Consider the following 19,926-nt stretch of genomic DNA (forward strand, 5'->3'; position numbering starts at 1 on the left):
TTCAGAATTAACACAGTATAAATGTGCCAAGCTTTGGTCATCTGGAGGGAAGAGCAGAGTGAAAGGACACTTTCCAGTTTATGCTGGACATAAAAATTCCAAATAACTTCCTCATTAAGTTGTTGCTAAGAGAAGAATTTAATAATAGGCCTGACTATTCCTGTCTCAAGGTTTGCTTTTGAATTCCTTTACCATGAATAGTTCCCAGGGCACCAGTAAGTTGTTTTTCCTAGGAAAGGGATGTAGTTGTATTTTATATTTAATTCTATGAAAGTTGAACCAACAGCCTGCAGATCTGTTGGATAAGGAGAGCTTCCTCTAGATTTTGCAGGAATAGAAAAGTCTTGCTACTTTTTAAAGTGACTGAAAATAAATTCAAACAGTGCTCCAGCCTTGGAGTTCTTGTATTGATGGCACTTGCTTTCTCTTGTCTTTGTTCTCTTTCCATTGGTTGTTTATGAGGGAAGAAGTGATGACATCTCTGATCTGTTGTTTGAATGGCAGATGTCGAAGTTTCTAGTACACCTACATGATCTATCTTGTGACACTCTTGAACAAACATCCTTCTCAGAGGCTACTGCTCAGCTTCCAGGAAGGCACACTTTCTGTAGTGTATTTGATGATTTAAATGTCTGTAAAAGTCTAGACAGCTGTCCTCCTTCAGAAGCAGAAGCTTTGTAAAAGTACCCCATCCATCCCAAAATAAACGCTTTAAGAAGAGCACGTGAGTTTGATGCTACAAGACTGTTTCACCTTACAGAAACTATGTAAATATAAGTTGACTCATACTGGTGAGATGCTTAAGATTAGAACATAATTATGGTGCCCTAAAGCAATTGTAGCTGTTTCTCTTGAGTGTTGCAGTCTTTTTGGAGAAAAGACAATCTGATGTGTAAATCTCTGGATCAGGTAAAACACCTTAGCCCTTGCCTTTCCCAACCCTAGCATCTCAAAGGTTTTGAAGCTTTCACATCACAGGAGGATTCAATACCTGGTGTGGACATGGCAGTGAAATGTTTGTACAGGTACCTGGTAACAGCTGCTTTAGATTATGTCTAAAAGAGTAAATTTTGAGTATTTAACAAACTCTCTGGTTTGGGTGGTTCTACATAAATTTGGAACAAATCAAATAGCTGATTAATCCTACATACTAATCTGATTCTTTATAGCAAGATCAATTCTGAGGTCTGCCTTGTCCCTTTGTTCATAAAGCCACTTCAGGTTCTGTGATCTCTTCTTTCAGGAGAGAGTTTGCTGATTCTTTTTCTTCAGGTATAAACAGCTTGTAGATAGAAAAACATGTATAGTCTCTGGCTGTTACTAGTTTATCATGACGTAATCTGTTCACTTCTTTAGTAAAACCGCTGTAGAAGAAGAAGAAGAATCACTTTAATTGAACTACAAAAGCTTCTTAGATTTACTGTACCAGTAAATGAAGGATGATGGTTAACCTACAGTTCATGGAGTAATGTGGTTATGGCTAAAGCATTGTCTTACCTGCGTATTCAGCATGGAACTCGTCCTTGTGAGGTGGTTCAGCATTGCACATGCACTTCTAAGGGCATCAGAGTTAATGTAATTGATTTTTCAGCACTTCTGTGCTGTAAATTTCCAAAGTGAGAAAGCTAGCGATAGCTGTAATCTGATATCTTTTGTAAGGAATTTCAGTGATGAGATCCTGTAAAACTTACATACAAGCCTTGAAGGAATTTCAATAATACTGTACTAAAAACTTCCTCTTACGCAGTAAAGCATCGTTAGATACTAGGAAGCAAAGTGGCTCATGGGAAGGACCTTGTGATTAAAGCAACTTCATGTGCTTGCCGTATTCCACCTAAGTGTAGGTTGCTTGTTGGAATCAAATACAAGCCTGTGACTTCACTTTGCAGGAAACATGTCTTGTATTTCACCAGCTTAACAAGTGAGGGAAGTAAATAAATGGAGAAAATACTCTCTCTGTTTCCTTTGTAAATATAATGTGTACATTGTGTCCTCTCTCACCCCATTATGCTTTAGGTTGTTTTTATAATAATCTTCACCAAAATGAGCTCATACTTGAGGATTCTTTGTTATTTGCCAGTTAGTATCTTGAGGCTGTTACTGCTCTTATAGAAGACATTTTCATAGGCTTGAGGCTAGATTGAGTGTGCACTTTTTAAACAGCTTATCACTGTACTAATCAGATGCAATTAAACAAGCCTGATGTGGTTTGTGCCTTCAAAATCATTGTATGGGCAAATCCAGGCACTCATCAACAGTCCTGCTGCTTATTTCTCCTTCAGTTCCTTCTTGCAGTTTGTTTCTGCAAAAACAATAGAGCCTTTGCTGGGCTTCAGACATGCAAAACTTTGGAGTTTGCACTGCTTACTGGAGAGTGTATCTTGGCTAATTCAGGGTCACACTGTTCATCTAACAAAGTCTGTGGGTCAGGTTCTGATAACACCTGTTTGCCTGTCCAGAATACAATCACAGAATCCCAGAATGTTAGGGATTGGAAGGGACTTCCAGAGATTGAGTCCAACACTCTTGCCAAAGCAGGATCACCCAGGGCAGGCTGCAGAGGAACAGTGTTCAGCATGGCTTCACGTGTGTAGCAGTGCCTTTTTTTGTGCATTGTAGGTCATTCTTCAGAGACCTGGCAGTGTAATCAATGAAACACTTCCATCAGGCAGTTTATACTTACAACGGCAATAGGCACTGGCTACGGCTTGGCCTTCTTTGAGTACATACAGATCTGTTTAACTGTGACAAGCTTCAAGAGTACCCTCTGGTTACAGTGGAAATTTCAGTCCTTGTCTTCCTTGAAATCACTGCTCAGTGCAGAAATTGGGAGGTGGACTTCACCATCCAACTGAGTCTTGTGTCTTTCAAGAGACTTGACTTCAAGGAAAGAAAACGGTTTTGCAAATAGCAACCATCCCTATGTGTTCTTTTGAATCTGGAGGGCCTTGCTTGTCACAGGTTTACCCAAGAAATGCCTGATTTATTTAAAGCTACAGAACTCCTTCAGCTAATATATTTTGCTTGTTAAATGGGCTGAAACTGCCTGCAGATGGCTAAAGCATCTTGGGTGACAGGTGATAATTGGTTACGCCATCACAGTCGGGTATGTCTAGGGCCCAGGCAGTGCATCGCTCAGTATAGTCTTGCTTTGCAGCCTGGGTTTTGACTTGTTTCTAGATGGATATTGTGAGGTCATGAGGCAAGCTGCAGTCTCCTAAGATTTCTTCTGACCTCAGTAGCAGTTCAGACACAACGATTGCTGGACATGCCTCGTAAGGAGAAAAAAAAATAAATGTGAAATTCTAATCTTCTGTTGCTCGGTGTACTCCTCCTCTAGAAAGGCTGACATCTGCCCAAGAAATTTAAATCACATTTAGGTAAGGGAGATACTTAATGGAATTATTTTTCTTCACAGGAGTCTGTAACAGACTACACTACACCTTCTTCTCATCCTAACACAGTGGCTACTAGCACTACAAAAATGGAGGAGACTTTGGTGACGAACGTAAGTCTATTGCAGTGATCGTCTTGACTTTGAAGACAAGAAAATATTTTCACGCTTCTTTAAAGCACCAAATAGTGCCTTCAGCTAGGGCTTCTGTTCATGTTGACTAGCTGTGCATTATCCAGTGGTCTACTCCAAAGGACATGGGGTTTGATTAGTGTCTGGTCTGGAATTCTTCAGGGATTTTCTTGTATTTTGAACAACCACAATGAGCTAAAGAGCACAGAAAGCAGAGATATTTCTGGGAACAGTTCTTAACCGGCAAAGGGAGGAAGCGTGCTCTCAGAACTTTAAGCTGGCACCAGTAGCAAAGGTCTATGGGTGAGTTTGAAGAGAGGATTTTACAAGCAAAGCAATTTTGAGCTCTAGCCTGAAATCATAGCACCTGCATGTGAAGTGAGAAGCTTAATGGTTTCTGGAAGCAGACATCAGGCTTTCAAGTTGTTTAGCTGCTGCTGAGAGGAGGTGTTTGCAGTCCTCATAAAGCCAGTGATCCTGAACTGTGTGAATGTGGTACAGTGATGGAGAAGACAAGCTGGGTTGTGACTTGTAGTGAAATAAGGTTTGTCTTGAGTGTGCTGGGCTGTTAGGCAACTTGGATCTTGTGATTTTTGTTGTTCAAGCAGGAGAAATAGAATTAGCTCAGAGTTGAGTCACTTGTTCATTGGGGGAGGAACGAATCATACAGTAGGATCTCAGATTTTTTTTATGACAGTGTCTTGTGAATTCCATCTAGGAAATGTTTTTCAGCTTACTGCAGCATCCTTGAATTCAGTTTTGAAGCAATACTGGTTGAACTTCTTCTTGTGCTGAATTTTCTTGTGGTGGTGTGGTTTCTGTCTTTGGTTAGTGTGGAAGAATGAATTCTTTTGTTAACAATGTCAGTGTGTGCTCCCCTGTGGCATGTTGGAGTTGGATTTCCAACACAGGAAAGAAGGGCTCCTGGCTGCAAAGCATCTGTGCTATCACCTGCTTCAAAGCTTCAGTATCTCTATCTTTTGGATTAGCCTTAGCTCATTCAGTCGAAGTCCTCTAGCTGTGCCCTGAATGGAGAAAGAAATGGTCAGCAGTAATAGACTGGCCACTGAGGAGTTCTGGTACACTTCATTTAAAACATCTAGGAAATCCATCAGTGTTTCCTTAGGCTAAGACAGCCATGGCACGATGTCAAATTTGTTTCCTGAAGTTTGAAATCTTTCATCTTTTGAAAGGCAATGTAACTGAATGGCAAATCTGGTTTGGTTTGTTTTATGGTCCTGTGACTTTGAAGGTTTATAGCTTCCTCTTTTCAGAAATAGCATCTCGGGACTCAAGGCCACACAGCCCCGTGTACCATATTGGTACAAGAGGGGTCAGACTTGGCTTGGGAAGAATTTTTGCATACCAGTAAACTGAAATGGTACTTTAAAGTAAATCCCAATGCAGAAAATTGGTATTTGTCTATGCAGAAGACATGGACACTTAAGAAGCTTAGTCTTCAACCTCTTAAAGAGAGATGAGAAGCATCTCAGCATCTGCTGGATGGCCTTTTCCCACCTACTACATTTTCGCCTTTACCAAAATTTCCCTGCCAAATGCTCAAGCCTTGAAGAAGTTGTAGCTCACATAATAAAGCTTGAGCTGTGCTTTTCTGGGGCTTTTGTAGTAGACATAGTTAGAATGTGATGTGTGTTGCCTGCCTTTCAGGTGCCCCTGCCCCACACCCTTCCCCTCCCTAGGAGGGAGACTCTACAACAGAGCTCCAGCCTAACTCCAGTTTCTCCCGCTACCGTCGACCTCACCCTCAAGGTATGTACCACATCCCTCTAAGGGTCGTTTTCTTGCATGAAGGGGAAAAAGTTAATGGAGAACATGCTGGTGAACCTTTTTTTTAGAGCCTTCCTTTGTTTCTTCTGCTGAACTGCTTTTGCATATAAATGGATGGCTGAAACACAAGACTATCAAAGGATGCATTTCAATTACAATCTCTAACCCCGATTTGCATTAACACTTGGCATCTCAACCAATCTTGGCTCCCACTGCCCTGGAAAAAAATCCTAGCATTTTAACGTTGTACCATAGTGTTCATGACAAACCATCAGAATCTGACTGAAGTTTTTAGAGAGTTTAGCTTGGAGTGAGTTGCCTGGTTTGGTATTAAGGGCTGTAAGGAGTTGCTTGGTAAGCCGAGCTCGATTTCTTCTTAGCTGTAAGATTTTGGTGCAGTGATAAAGTGGTTTGGAGTTGGATGGCTAAAGTTCTAAGTAACAAAATGTAGATGGTGTGTTGGTGTCTGAATGGCAGTTTGATCAGCTAGTCAGAATGTCTCTTGTTGTGTTATAAATGTTCTGTTGCTTTCTGCTCTCCAGTGTAGAGCCAGGTGTGTAGAAGATTTTGAATGGCACTTTCCCATTTTGTTGGGTTTTGGACTGTGTGCATCGTATAACTCACTAACGTAGAGCTGGGCTCTAGCTTTGCTATTGTATCTTTAGAAGGTTTTGGTCGTCTTTTTTCTTACCTTGTAGATTTGCTTTGGGGTTTACTGCCGGTGGTTGAACTGGTAGAAATATTGTAGTTGCTTCTAGTCTTAAGGAGGAGCTTAGTGTCTCTAAATTTGTAAAAGAAGAAATGAAGCTAGGGATTGGTTGCAGAACTGACATATTGGAGAAAGCTATTTTCCAGTCCCAGTGAGACTTGGGTCTCACTAGCATGGTTTGATAGCTGCTTGTTCATGTTCTCTAGAGGTGACAGTTAAAATGATCTCTTGTTGAATCTCTTCTTTTGTTAACACTTTATTTGCTGAAAAAATCTGCAAGATCACTTTGAAACATTAGACAGCAAAAAAGCAGAAAGGGCTGGAGAAGGACAAGTAATTAAACAACAACAACAAAATACTTTGTGTATAAGTTTCCATATCTGACTTTCTGGCGCCTGAAAGCATTTTCCTAAAAGAGTAGCCTCTCACTGTTCAGCAGCTGGATGTCTGATTCCCATGTAACACAGGTAGGAATGTTTCTATAGCCTGATGCTGCGAAGAATGACACAGCTCAGTTACAAAGCCAACTGCAGTGTTTGTGTTAATCGTCCTGCAGTTTTTTTCTGGTGTTGTGGTGTCAATGATTTGATTGCTTTCTCAGTTGATGATAGATCTTGGATCTGTCCTAACAAAGTATGTTGAAGATCCACATTTTGAGGCTACCTTGAGGAACACTAACCAAATGGGAAAGCATTTGGAAGCAGCTTTATCTCTAATTTCTCCATTCCAGCCACTGGGGCTCTACTTCCTTTTTGCAGAGGCTGAAACCAACAAACTTGTTTTGAAGCACACACCGAAACTGCCACTTTCACAACAGGCTTTCTGGTCCAGAAAGAGCAGAGCTCTTTGTCATGCTCTTTTCAGTATCATATTTGTTTCTTTTAAGCAATACTTCTGGAAGAGCAGAGGGGAAAGCATTTTTCCCTCCTTCTCTTACGAACAAAATCTTCAGATTCTGCCTCCATAAAGGAATGGTCTTAGTACCTCCTCACCTCCTCTTTCCTTCATCCCCTGTCAGAAAGCTGTCTGTAAGGAGACTTGGCAGGGGAGCTCGGCCACAGTTGCTCCCATGGCTTGACATCATTCTACTAGGGTGTATGTGTAATGTGCTCATAAAGGAAGGTTTGTTGAGGTCTGGTTTCCCTGGATTAACTTTGCTGAAGACTCCTTTACTAAAGCAAACATCCTCTTGAGGACTTAGCTGATGGGGCCAATGGTAGGTAAGGAGCTGAGCAAACAAAAGTCCAAAGCAATTTCAATCTGAGCTGCCTAACCCTCTTCCATATTCCAGAGTTTCATCTAAAATTCCTCTGTAGGCATCTGGTCCAGAACCTTGATATATTTCAACTTTCTTTTTCTGGCATCCTTAAAGATATGCACATTGGTATTTGTCTTTAGTTAAGTTTTTGGATAACATGGATTGGACCATTATTGCAATATGAAAGTCCCTATGGGTCAAGGTTGATGAGAAGCCTCAAGTGAGGATGATGTCCAACTTCTGCTCTTCTTTCCCCATAACAAAGCAAGCAGTGAGGTTCCAGGGCCTTTCCCAGCCTCATTTAATTTAGAGCCTCTGACTCCTTCACAATCTGGTCTGTACATGGTGCTGCATCAGTGCTCCTAGTGTACTAATCTCTCTTGCGTCTTTTTTCTGGCTCAAGAAGTTAGAGGTTGTTAAGGAGCTGCTAAAAGCAAAGCTGTTAGAAAACTCAGGACTGTTACATGCCCTTTACTACAAACTGAAAATAGAAGACAAACTGCAGCTGTTGTTTCCAATAGTTTCTTCAGGACATCATGAAACTCATGAACATAGTAGAAGCTTATATGCTTTCTCTAGTCATTCACAGGTACTTCTTCACTTTCTCTTAATACCAGTGCAGTAAAAGGCTGTTACCCTGTCTTACCAGGGCCTGTGGTAGTCTTTCTTTTACTGCACCTTGAGCAAAATCGTTTCCAGCAGAGCAGTCACTAATGTTGAAATTTGCCCTGTCTGCAAGAATTGGAATCAGTTCAGAGGAAAATGTCGTCGAGGGGAAACTGATTACTGGGAAGGATGGTCTCAAAAGTGATAATCATTTCATGTGTAACAGTTTCCTTCCTCCCCCTTACTTTCTTGAGGAATGTAGAACTCCATTTTCCAAGGTGTGTATGGATCACCTGTTACCTACTTCTTCTGATGTTGTTTTTCTTTTGTCATTTCTGAAGCATCTAGACTAATAACCTAGGTCATATTTGGTCTATCCAGGCTGTGTAAGCCATGTAAAGCAGGGTAGATTTGAGGTGTAACTTTCAGAGACTGCAAGTCCCGATTAGTGGGCCCTGTTGGTCCCAGTAGTGAGGTCAGATTTGTTTGTGAGTATGTATTTGCCCCTTTACATATGCCATTAAAGACGGAACCTGGCCCTGAAGCTTGCAGTCACCAGATGAGCAATTTCAGCCTGTGGCATCCAGCTTAGCAAGCAAAATGAACTTTCAGCCGTCCCAGCTGAAAGAGTCCATGGACTGTGTTTGAGCCTTTGAATTAGCAAGTGTGCCTGAACATTAGTATTTCCTTTTCACTAGTTCCTCAAAATTGTCTGAGTTGTGAGTTGGCATTGTGTGTCTAATGGAGCAGTAATTAGATTCTTTCTACCTTTGGTGGAAGATAATTGCATATAAAATATTTAAATTGAAGTTTCATCTTCCTCACTGTGCAAGGCTTAACTCATAATTATTACAGGAGTAGAGGAGCACGAATGTAAAGCCGTGCACACAAGCTGTGTCATCATTGCTTCTTGAAAAGTGGTTGCTTTAGAAATCTAAACTTGACTGTTCTTATATTTACTGAAGAATGCATTAGATGTTTTTGGTGAACACTCAAAGTGGATGATTTACCAAGAAAGCAAAGAGCCGTTTTGTTTAAATGACCCAAAGAACTTGTAACTAAAGGACTTCATGCAAATATTTAGAGGGCTTGTTTAACTGTGTTTTGCTCACTGTATTTTGATCATTGGGTCCAACTAAACCAAGCCAGATTAGTGAGTAAATCCTTTTGAGCGTTGAAGGCTAAGATGAACCATGCACGTGTGGAGTTGGAACAGATAAGAAGCTCCAACTTAAGGCTGTGCGCTTTTTGCATGAACAGTTGCACGATTACAGTGACTTATGAGAGAGGCTCGCATGAAGCCTGAGTTGCCTTTTGAAGAGCTGCTAAAAGAGGAAGACTGCTTTACTAGTTGAAGCTTTCTAATAAAAGAAATTTTTGTTTTCTTTTAAATAGATGGAGTCTGCACGCAAAGCATGGGAGAATTCCCCAAACATGGGGGAGAAGAGTTCACCAGTGACCTCAGCAGCATCTCCCATTGCTGGTGGCAGTGGCGGTAGCGGCAGCAGCAGCAACGCTGGGCCAAGCAGTGGTACTTACAGTTCTTTCTCCAGTGCATCAATGCCTCCCATTCCTGTGGCCTCGGTTACTCCAACAACTTCGCTATCAGGTACCAGATGTCAGCATTGTGCTCTTCTCTTGAATTGTTCCACGGTATTATTTCTCAAGATAGTAGATGCCCTTTGGAATTACGCTGAAAAGCTAACAGAAGTTTTGTGCTAGCAGGATACGTAAGATCTGAACAGCAGCTTCCTATGTGCCTTTGAAATAACAAGGAAATTATTCATTCAGCTCAAAACAATACTCAAAAGGCATCTCTCTGCCTGTGCTGTTCATATAGACTTGAAAGAGAAGGTAAACTCCTGTTGGCTGCTGTATTGGTTCAAGTAGATTTCGAAGCAGATGGTAGTTCTGTTACCTACCTAACTGCAGTCTTACCTTCATTTGTGCACTTGCATTTAGAGTCAAATCTTCAACAGCTCATGCCAAAGCCCTGTTGTGATAGAGCAAGCATCAACAGTGCTGGCTTTCACCTTGGTTGTTTCAGGCAAACAAGAGATACATAAATAGTTTAATCTTCACACCTTGCAGTATTAGAATTGTATGCCCAAATTTCACCTGAAGTGCTTGGAACAAGCTCTCAACAGTGAGGAGGTATTACCAATGTATGTTGTGGTATTTTGTTGCATAATTAACCAAGATGCCTACTTCAGTACTTCCATGTGCTCCTGCACTTGAGAAGGGAGATGTATTATGGTTGCAGCACCTCTTACAGTGAACTTAACAAAATTGTCTTCACTGTCCATCTTACACTGATGGAAGAAGCTGTGTTAAGTTTCGGCATTCCATACCGCTTGTGGCTGTCTCAAAACTTTGACCACTGTCAGATGAGGCTTTGAAATATCTTGAGCTGGTTTATGATGTATGACTTGCTTCTCTTCTTCTAGGAGCTGGAACATATACAACCTCCTCACTGAGTACGAAGACTGCAAGCACCTCAGACCCTCCAAATATATGTAAAGTGAAACCACAGCAGTTGCAGACAAGCAGCCTAGCTTCTGCCAGTCACTTTTCCCAGCTGAGCTGCATGCCATCCCTCATTGCCCAGCAACAGCAAAGTCCCCAGGTCTATGTGTCTCAGTCTGCAGCAGGTAATAGTGTTTGTGACTGAGGAGCCACATGTCTGCTTTTTTGGAGTTCTGAAGCTGGAGAGTTGAATGCAATCCTGGTTGTATCTGTAGTAAAGACAATGATGGAGAGCATTCTCTATAAGCAAATATTCCCTGTTTTACTCTATGCAAGTTTCTATCAGTATGTGTAAAGATAATGCTGTGGTTTTAGCTTTTTGAGGAAAGTAAGCTTGAATCTCCTGATGTACCATTTTTAAGTTGCAGAATTTTATATCATGATATAAGACCGTGAATGTCTTAGTCTTAACTTGTAGTGCTGCAGTAGTTTAAGAGCAGGATATTTTTCTTTAAAGAAAACCCTCCATACAGTTAACAGAAGTTACATGACAGTGTAGCCTGTTCTTCCTTTTCCCTCACCCAAATGCCTGTTTTGGCCTGAATCTATTGCTCATCCCTCAACAGTCGCTTGGGCCTGAAGATGCTTGTGCAAGACTGATCACTTCTGAGGGTGAATTGGAAAAGATACCAAAGCTGGTTGGGCAGCTCTTCAGTTCTGCTGTTCTCCTAGTCTCTCAGGTCACTGTCACACTGAGAAGTACTGACAGTGGCTGCATCTTTAATTCTTTATTAAAATCTTTCTAGCAGGGAGATGTTTGGAATAAGGTGCTAATGGTATTGTTCTTCCTGAGGTACAGCAGCTCAGATCCCAGCGTTTTATATGGATACAAGTCATCTGTTCAATACCCAGCATGCACGTTTGGCACCACCTTCTCTGGCCCAGCAGCAAGGCTTTCAACCAGGGCTTTCTCAGGTATTTGGGAATTTTTCTTTTCCTTTCTTTTCCGCCTTCTCTGTCCATTTTACCTTTAAAGTTCTACTAATGAGCTAATGGGGACAGGAAAGGGTGGGGCTAAAGACACTGTGAAAAGGAGGTAACGCTTGCTCTTGCCATTTCATTCTGGGGCAGGCAAGCAGTGTTTGCTCTCCACTGTTCTGAGAATGAAAGCATTTGCCATGGAAGTTGAGAGAATAAGCTTTCACTCATAAATAAACTTTAGGTGAAAGTACATATTCACAGGAGGTGTTTATATGACCATGTTAGTGCAGGCTTGTTCAACTTCTGTAGTACAAAACTGTTTGCAACCTTGCGATTCATTTAGTTTCTACTGATTATTTGCAAGCAAAATTGTGGAATTCAACCAGACAGTAATTTTCTGTATGGGGGTAATGCCAGCTCTGTGCACAGCCATGGAATTTGATGTTCTTAGTTTACTTTGTATAGTGTTACACAGATCCTGGCACACATTTAATTGTAGCTTTTCTGCATGGATTTTGTCCTTAGATATTTAATGGTTTATTTTTTATGCAGCCTGCTTCAGTTCAGCAGATCCCTATCCCCATGTATGCACCTCTGCAAGGACAGCATCAAGCTCAGCTGAGTTTAGGAGCAGCGCCAGCTGTTTCACAAGCCCAAGAGTTGTTCAACTCCTCCTTACAACCTTATAGGTAGGTAGCATATGCATTTTCCTTTGGCTTTTGAGTGGCAGAACTTAAAGAATTTGCTTCCCTGCACACTTGTGTTCCGTACTCAATAGCTGTTTCATCTTCCTGTCTTCCCCAAAATCTCTCCTGTTTGAGAGCTCTGGGGGTTGTCTAACAAGTCTGCATGTGCAGATGTAGCTGTGAGTTCAAAAGCTATGTGCAGTATTTGTGTCTTAAGGGAACCAGGGAAAAATGCTTAAAACAGTTTTTGACACTAAGAGAACAGAAGAAGAGTCTGTCCCTTTATTTCATTAATTTGTGTTGATTTTTGAATCAAACCAACACTGGTGTCTTTAAATACTTCTGAATCCTAGTTTGAGCCCCAGAGGTGGTAGAAACTTAACTTCAGGTGCACAGAGGGTAGCAGGCTGTGTTTAGAATAAATGTTCTCTTTGCTACAGAAAGCAATGGGAAGACCAATACCTCTCAAATGACATTGGTGTTCAGACAGATTTCCACTGTAAGTCTCTTCAGAGCCTTCTAGCAGTTCCTATCAAAAACGATTCACAGGGGTAGGATTCTGACAAATTTTGTTAGATTCTCTGTGGAAGCTTCTTTGGGAATTTAGCTGCAGGGTTTATCATGTGCCGTGGAAAAGGCAGAAGACTGAGGCCAGGGATACGTGGCTACACACGTATCCTGACTTTGTGCTTGGCTGACTTTGCTGGGCCAAATACTGCTTGTCTTGCTGCAGCTGACAAAGACCATTGCGAACAGTTGGCTGGCTGCAGAAACACACTCAGTCTGGCGTGCTGTCCAGATGAGCTACATGCTTCCAGCTGATCAACACAAGCCCAGTACTGATGAAGTTTGGGATTGTGGTCTTTATACTAGAGGGATTACTTTCCCCACATCTTTAGAGGTGCAGAGGGGGATAAGCTTTGAGATGTACAGGCTACTGGTTTAAAAAACAACAACAACAAATACCCCAAAAGCTTGTGAAAATGTTGTTGGCTAAATTGAAGACAGTCCTCTCCATGCACTTTGAAGGAGTTTCTCCAGTTCTCACAGTAAGAATGTTTTGTTGTTAAGGAAACGTACAGGGCAAAGACAAACCGTCATGCCGGCACATGGTCACTACACTAACAGGTTTGCAGGGCCAGTGCTGTGAGATACATACTGACCAAATGATAAAGTGACAAATGGTTTTACATCAGAAACACTCCTCTGAGCTGAAGAGCTTCGAGAGGGGCATGTATTTAAAAACTGATTCTTCAATCTGAAGGCAGCTGTTCAGCAGGCACTTCATGGAAATGTTTGGATAAATACACCTATCTTCCAACACCATCTAATCAACTAAACCATGGCACCAAGTGCCTCATACAGTCTCTTCCTAAACACCTCTAGGGATGGTGACTCCACCACCTCCCTGGGCAGCACATTCCAATGTCCAATCTCTCTGTGAGGAACTTATCCTAACCTCCAGCCTAGACCTCCCCTGGTGCAGCTTGAAACTGTGTCCTCTTGTTCTGGTGCTGGTTGCCTGAGAGAAGAGAAGAACCCCCACCTGGCTACAGCCTCCCTTCAGGTAGTTGTAGAGAGCAAGAAGGTCTCCACTGAGCCTTCTCTTCTCCAGGTTAATCAACCCCAGCTTCCTCAGCCTCTCCTCATGGGGCTGTGCTCCAGACCCCTCACCAACTTTGATGCCCTTCTCTGGACACCTTCCAGCATCTCAACATCTTTCCTAAACTGAGGAGCCCAGAACTGGACACAGGACTCAAGGTGTGCCCTAATCAGTGCTTAGCACAGGGCAGAATGACTTCCCTGCTCCTGCTGGCCACACTGTTCCTGATGCAGGCCAGGATGCCATTGGCCTTTTTGGCCCCCTGGGCACACTGCAGGCTCATGTTTAGCCTACCATCAACCAGCACCCCCAGGTCCCTCTCTGCCTGGCTGCTCTCAGCCACTCTGACCCCAGCCTGTAGCTCTGCATGGGGTTGTTGTGGCCAATGTGCAAACTTGGCACTTGGATGTGTTCAATCTCCTGCCCTTGGCCTCTGCCCATCTGTCCAGCCTGTCGAGGTCCCTCTGCAGAGCCTCTCTACCCTCCAGCAGATCAACTCCTGCCCCCAGCTTGGTGTCATCAGCAAATTTACTGATGATGGACTCAATGCCCTCATCCAGACCATCAATAAAGATGTTCAAGAGCATGATCCCAGCACTGATCCCTGGGGCACACCACTAGTGCCTGGCTGCCAGCTGGATGTGACACCATTCACCACCAGTCTCTGGGCTCGGCCCTCCAGCCAGTTCCTAACCCATCGCAGTGTGCTCCCATCCAAGCCATGGGCTGACAGCTTGGCCAGGAGTTTGCTGTGGGGGACGGTGTCAAAGGCCTTGCTGAAGTCCAAGTAGTCTACATCACAGTATCACAGTATCGCTTAGGTTGGAAAGGACCTTGAGGATCATTGAGTCCAACCTATCAACACAGACCTCATGACTAGACTATGGCACCAAGTGCCACATCCAATCTCCCCTTGAACGCCTCCAGGGTCGATGACTCCACCACCTCCCTGGGCAACCCGTTCCAATGACGAACAACTCGCTCGGAGAAGAACTTCCTCCTCACCTCGAGTCTGAACCTCCCCTGGCGCAGCTTGAGACTGTGTCCCCTTGTTCTGGTGCTGGTAGCCTGGGAGAAGAGGCCAACCCCTTCCTGGCTACAACCACCTTTCAGGTAGTTGTAGAGGGCAATGAGATCACCCCTGAGCCTCCTCTTCTCCAGGCTAAACAATCCCAGCTCCCTCAGCCTCTCCTCGTATATCCACAGCCTGCCCCACACCCACCAGGCAGTCACCTGGGAACAGAAGGAGATCAGGTTGGTCAGGCAGGATCTGGCCTTCCTAAATCCATGCTGGCTGGGCCTGATCCCTTGGCCATCCTGTAAGTGCTGTGTGATGACCTGTTCCATAACCCTGCCTGGCACTGAGGTCAGGCTGACAGGCCTGGAATTCCCTGGCTCATCCAACCGGCCCTTCTTGTGGATGGGCACCATGTTGGCAGCTTCCAGTCTTCTGGGACCTCTCCAGTGAGCCAGGACTGGACATGTCTAAATAGCTAAGTGTACTTTAAGATTGAAATAAACATCCGAGTCATTTTTTTCCCTGTGCCTTTTGGAGCTTCTGTTCTTGTATTGTGTGCAGAGTAAAAGGGAAAATTTACCCTTCTCAGGTGAAAATCTGTTCAGTAGCGCTAAACATTCTAATGAATGTGTAACTTGTGTTCTCATGGCCGACTTGTGCCTGCAGTAATAGGTATGATTTTTCAATCTTTTGCAGGTCCCAGCAAGCTTTTATGCAGAGTGGTTTGTCTCAGCCATCACCAGTAGTTCTGTCTGGTACAGCCTTACACAACTTCCCAGCTGTACAACACCAGGAGCTTGCGAAGGCACAGTCGAGCCTGGCATTTCAACAGACTTCTAATACACAACCTATTCCCATCTTGTATGAGCATCAGCTTGGTCAGGCTTCAGGGCTGGGAGGCTCTCAGCTGATTGATACACACATCCTCCAGGTAGGAAGTGCTCCAAAACACAGAACTTCTGCATTGGTTTGATGCAAAGAATGCAATAATAAACATTGCTCAGCTTGGTATAAACCCACCTCTGGGATAATTAGATAGTAGCCAAGGTGGCAGGAAATTTACAGGGCTTGGAAGAGAGTATTTCTTTAATTACACTAAGATACATTTGCATGATCTCTCAGTTGAGAACTGTCCCCCAAACTACAGGGATTTTTGCACTTCTGACACTAATTGGAGCTTCAGGTTTAATTTCTGGTATGGTGGGTAATAAAGGGCTATTTTACCACTTGCATTGGAGTCCTTTATCATAAGATGAAACCTTCAGGTTATCAGCTTCCCCTGCTGTGATTTCTACAGTACTGGTTGGAAGTACACAGTGATGTGCCATGCTGTCTCAGAGCTGCTCTCCTAAGGAATATAATGGTGTCTGTCACTCTTTTAGGCCAGAGCTACGCTCACTCAGGCTTCAAATCTCTACTCTGGGCAAGTTCAACAGCCTGGCCAGAGCAATTTCTACAACACTGCACAGTCTCCTAGTGCTCTCCAGCAGGTAAACTATGGCATGGTAAATTTCCTAAATTGTATTCTTCTTAAAAGCATGCTGCTGATGGCTTTTGTATGGTGGGGTCTGAGACAATTTTTAGTTCTTCCAAAATGAAAGAGTTGGAAATTGATAGCAAAGGAGAGCTACTGCATCATTGCTGAAAGATGGAATTGCTGAGTAGTTGGATGGCCTACAAGTTCGTGTTGCTCATTTGTCCCTGGCATCCATAGTCTATTTTTCAGTGACAGGCAAAAGGTTTTGTTGGCACAAGTGATGTTGCTAGTAGTTTGAAGCACTTGCTGCCTGTATTTGGGCAGGTATCAGTGATGGTGGAGGGAGAGAGAAACTGCAGGTGCTCAGTGCAGCAGATACTCTTTGAGATGAAACCTCAGAGCTGCTGCACGTGTCAGTAATATCAAATATGTAGAAAACTAATGAAGTCAGCAGGCAAATGTTCATGCAGGCAGGTGGGAATGACTCCAGTGATTTGAAGTTTGGGGTTTTTTTCACTGTTTTGTGAAAGAACTGATAATTTTCTGTGTGGAAGCATTCTGTCATACTTACAGGATGCCTGTGCTGGTTTGCATCTTCTCATTCTGTGTTTATAAGTGGCTTTTAAAAAAGCTTATGATGGACTGGGCATGGAAGGCAAATCACACTCTGGGCTGCATCTAAAGAAGCGTGGCCAGCAGACCAGGAGGTGATTCTGCCATTCTGCTCCGATGAGACCTTAGCTGGAGTACTGTGTCTAGCTCTGAGGTCCTCAACACAAGGAGGGCATGGATCTGGTGGTCTAGAGGAGGGCCTCAAAAATGACCAGAAGGCTGAAGCACCTTTCCTACACAAGACAGGCTGACAGAGTTTGGGTTGTTCAGTCTGGAGAAGAGAAGGCTCTGGGGAGACCTTAAAGCAGCTTCCCGGTACCTGAAGGGGGCCTGCAAGAAAGCTAGAGGGGGGCTGTTTATGAAGGCTTGGAGCACTAGGACGTGGGCAATGGTTTTAAACTAGAGAAGGTAGATTTAGATTGGACATTAGGTGGAAGTTCTTTATTATGTAGATAGTGGAACACTGGAACAGGTTGTCCAGGGAGATGTGGGAGGCTCTCTCTGCAGAGACATTCAAGGTCAGGTATGATGGGGCTCTGAGCAACCTGATCTACTTGGGGATGTCCCTGCTTACTGCAGCAGGGTTGGACTAGATGACTTCTAGAGGTCCTTTCCAGCCCAGGGCATTCTGCATTTCTATCATAACAACTTCATATGCATGAGAATTTGCCAAGACAGAAAGCCAGAAGAGTCTTAAAAAAACTAATCTCATCTGTTGGAAATCTAGTTTTAAGGACCTTTTAGAAGGATTAGTGCTGTTGATGTGTTCAAGCTTGTCTGTATCTATACTTCTAATCTGTTATCCTGAACACCAACTCTTCAACATCTGGAGAACATCACATCATCATTGCTGTCACAGTCAGAACACAATTTTGCAGATTGTGGATTGATGGTCAGAGTAGGAAATGCAGCAATTCTTGCCAGTCAGGTCACTCCTGTGGTATTTGCCTGTTTATCACTGCCATTCTGTGGTGTTCTCAGCCCCCTGCACTCCCTGATAATGCCAGCAATGAACAGGCTGTGGTTTAGGAGTTTAAGCTCAGGCTGCTGGCTGGTGGGACTCCCAGAGAAGGAAATCTAGGTTTCATTGCAGATGGTGTCCTCATGATGACTAAAATTATTCCAAGTAAATAACTAACCTCATAGACCCTCATCTGGTTCTTTCATTCTAGTTTTGAGTTCTGAGTTGAATTAAATTTAGTTTTTCATACAGTGATGGAGGTAGGAGCTGGTATGTAACTTTGTTCCTAAAAAGCCAAGATCCAAATTCTGTTGAAACTGATCATAAAGGCAGGTGAAACAATCAATTCACTGATTTGCTTGCCTCTCCCTGGGCAAATGTATGAACTCATTTAGAATAGAATAAACCAGGTTGGAAGAGACCTTCAAGATCATCGCATCCAACCTATCACCCAACACCACCTAATCAACTAACCCACGGCACCAAGCACCCCATCAAGTCTCCTCCTGAACACCTCTAGGGATGGTGACTTCACCACCTCCCTGGGCAGCCCATTCCAATGGGCAATCACTCTCTCTGTATAGAACTTCTTCCTAACATCCAGCCTAAACCTCCCCTGGCACAGCTTGAGACTGTGTCCTCTTGTTCTGGTGCTGGCTGCTTGGGAGAAGAGACCAACCTCTGCCTGTCTACAACCTCCCTTCAGGGAGTTGGAGAGTGCAAGAAGGTCACCCCTGAGTCTCCTCTCCTCCAGGCTGAGCAACCTCAGCTCCCTCAGTCTTTCCTCACAGGGCTGTGCTCCAAGCCCCTCACCAATTTTGTTGCCCTTCTCTGGACTCGTTCCAGCAAGTCAACATCTTTCCTAAACTGAGGAGCCCAGAACTGGACACAGGACTCAAGGTATGCCCTGACCAGTGCAGTGTACAGAGGCAGAATGACCTCCCTGCTCCTGCTGGCCACACTGTTCCTGATGCAGGCCAGGATGCCATTGGCCTTTTTGGCCCCCTGGGCACACTGCAGTCTCATATTCAACCTACCATCAACCAGCACCCCCAGGTCCCTCTCTGCCTGGCTGCTCTCCAGCCACTCTGACCCCAGCCTGTAGCTCTGCATGGGGTTGTTGTGGCCAATGTGCAAACTCGGCACTTGGATGTGTTCAATCTTCTGCCCTTGGCCTCTGCCCATCTGTCCAGCCTGTCGAGGTCCCTCTGCAGAGCCTCTCTACCCTCCAGCAGATCAACTCCTGCCCCCAGCTTGGTGTCATCAGCAAATTTACTGATGATGGACTCAATGCCCTCATCCAGACCATCAATAAAGATGTTCAAGAGCATCAAGAGCATGATCCCAGCACTGATCCCTGGGGCACACCACTAGTGCCTGGCTGCCAGCTGGATGTGACACCATTCACCACCAGTCTCTGGGCTCGGCCCTCCAGCCAGTTCCTAACCCATCGCAGTGTGCTCCCGTCCAAGCCATGGGCTGACAGCTTGGCCAGGAGTTTGCTGTGGGGGACGGTGTCCAAGGCCTTGCTGAAGTCCAAGTAGTCTACATCCACAGCCTGCCCCACACCCACCAGGCAGTCACCTGGGCATAGAAGGAGATCAGGTTGGTCAGGCAGGACCTGCCCTTCCTAAATCCATGCTGGCTGGGCCTGATCCCTTGGCCATCCTGTAAGTGCTGTGTGATGACCTGTTCCATAACCTCGCCTGGCACTGAGGTCAGGCTGACAGGCCTGGAATTCCCTGGCTCATCCAACCGGCCCTTCTTGTGGATGGGCACCATGTTGGCAGCTTCCAGTCTTCTGGGACATCTCCAGTGAGCCAGGACTGCTGAAAAATGATGGAGAGTGGCTTAGCCAGCTGATCTGCCAGCTCTCTCAGCACCCTAGGATGGATCCCATCTGGTCCCATGGACTTGTGGGGATCCAAGTGGCTGAGAAGAACTCTAACTCCCTCCTGCTGGATCACAGGGGAACTATGCTGCTCCCTGCCTCCAACTGCCAGCTCTGCAGGCCAGGCTCTCTGGAAGACAACCTGTCCTGCTAGTAAAATTTGAGGCAAAGAAGGTATTAAGTACCTCTGCCTTTTCCTCATCTTTAATTACTATGTTCTCTTCCATGTCTACCAAGGAGTGGAGGTTGTCCTTGCCCTTTCTTTTGCTATTAATGTATTTATAGAAGGGCTTTTTGTTGTCCTTCACAGCAAATGTGCTTTTTCCTCCCTAATTTTTTTCCTA

The 19,926-nt window shown here is 44.2% G+C and overlaps 1 protein-coding gene across 13 annotated transcripts in view; it reads left to right on the forward strand.

The window, feature by feature from the left end:
- PRRC2C (proline rich coiled-coil 2C) overlaps nucleotides 1-19,926 on the forward strand; it is an 80,902-nt gene that overhangs the window by 51,556 nt on the left and 9,420 nt on the right. For 4 of the 13 annotated variants that reach the window (XR_010990635.1, XR_010990634.1, XM_068164622.1 and 1 more), the window contains exons 23-30: nucleotides 3,419-3,508; nucleotides 5,195-5,296; nucleotides 9,283-9,496; nucleotides 10,335-10,538; nucleotides 11,207-11,328; nucleotides 11,887-12,023; nucleotides 15,338-15,572; nucleotides 16,024-16,146. Coding sequence is in view for 5 of the 13 variants with exons in the window: in XM_068164622.1 (XP_068020723.1) it covers nucleotides 3,419-3,508; nucleotides 5,195-5,296; nucleotides 9,283-9,496; nucleotides 10,335-10,538; nucleotides 11,207-11,328; nucleotides 11,887-12,023; nucleotides 15,338-15,572; nucleotides 16,024-16,146 (1,227 nt within the window). In the remaining 8 variants the exon portion in view is untranslated. The remainder of the gene's footprint in view (nucleotides 1-3,418; nucleotides 3,509-5,194; nucleotides 5,297-9,282; nucleotides 9,497-10,334; nucleotides 10,539-11,206; nucleotides 11,329-11,886; nucleotides 12,024-15,337; nucleotides 15,573-16,023; nucleotides 16,147-19,926) is intronic. The other 9 variants (XR_010990639.1, XM_068164626.1, XM_068164624.1 and 6 more) reach the window with 7 other exon arrangements.

This window comes from Melanerpes formicivorus, unplaced genomic scaffold (assembly GCF_026170545.1).
Source record: "Melanerpes formicivorus ecotype bairdi unplaced genomic scaffold, bMelFor1.0.p_v2 SCAF_81, whole genome shotgun sequence".
In the NCBI taxonomy this organism is placed as follows: domain Eukaryota; kingdom Metazoa; phylum Chordata; class Aves; order Piciformes; family Picidae; genus Melanerpes; species Melanerpes formicivorus.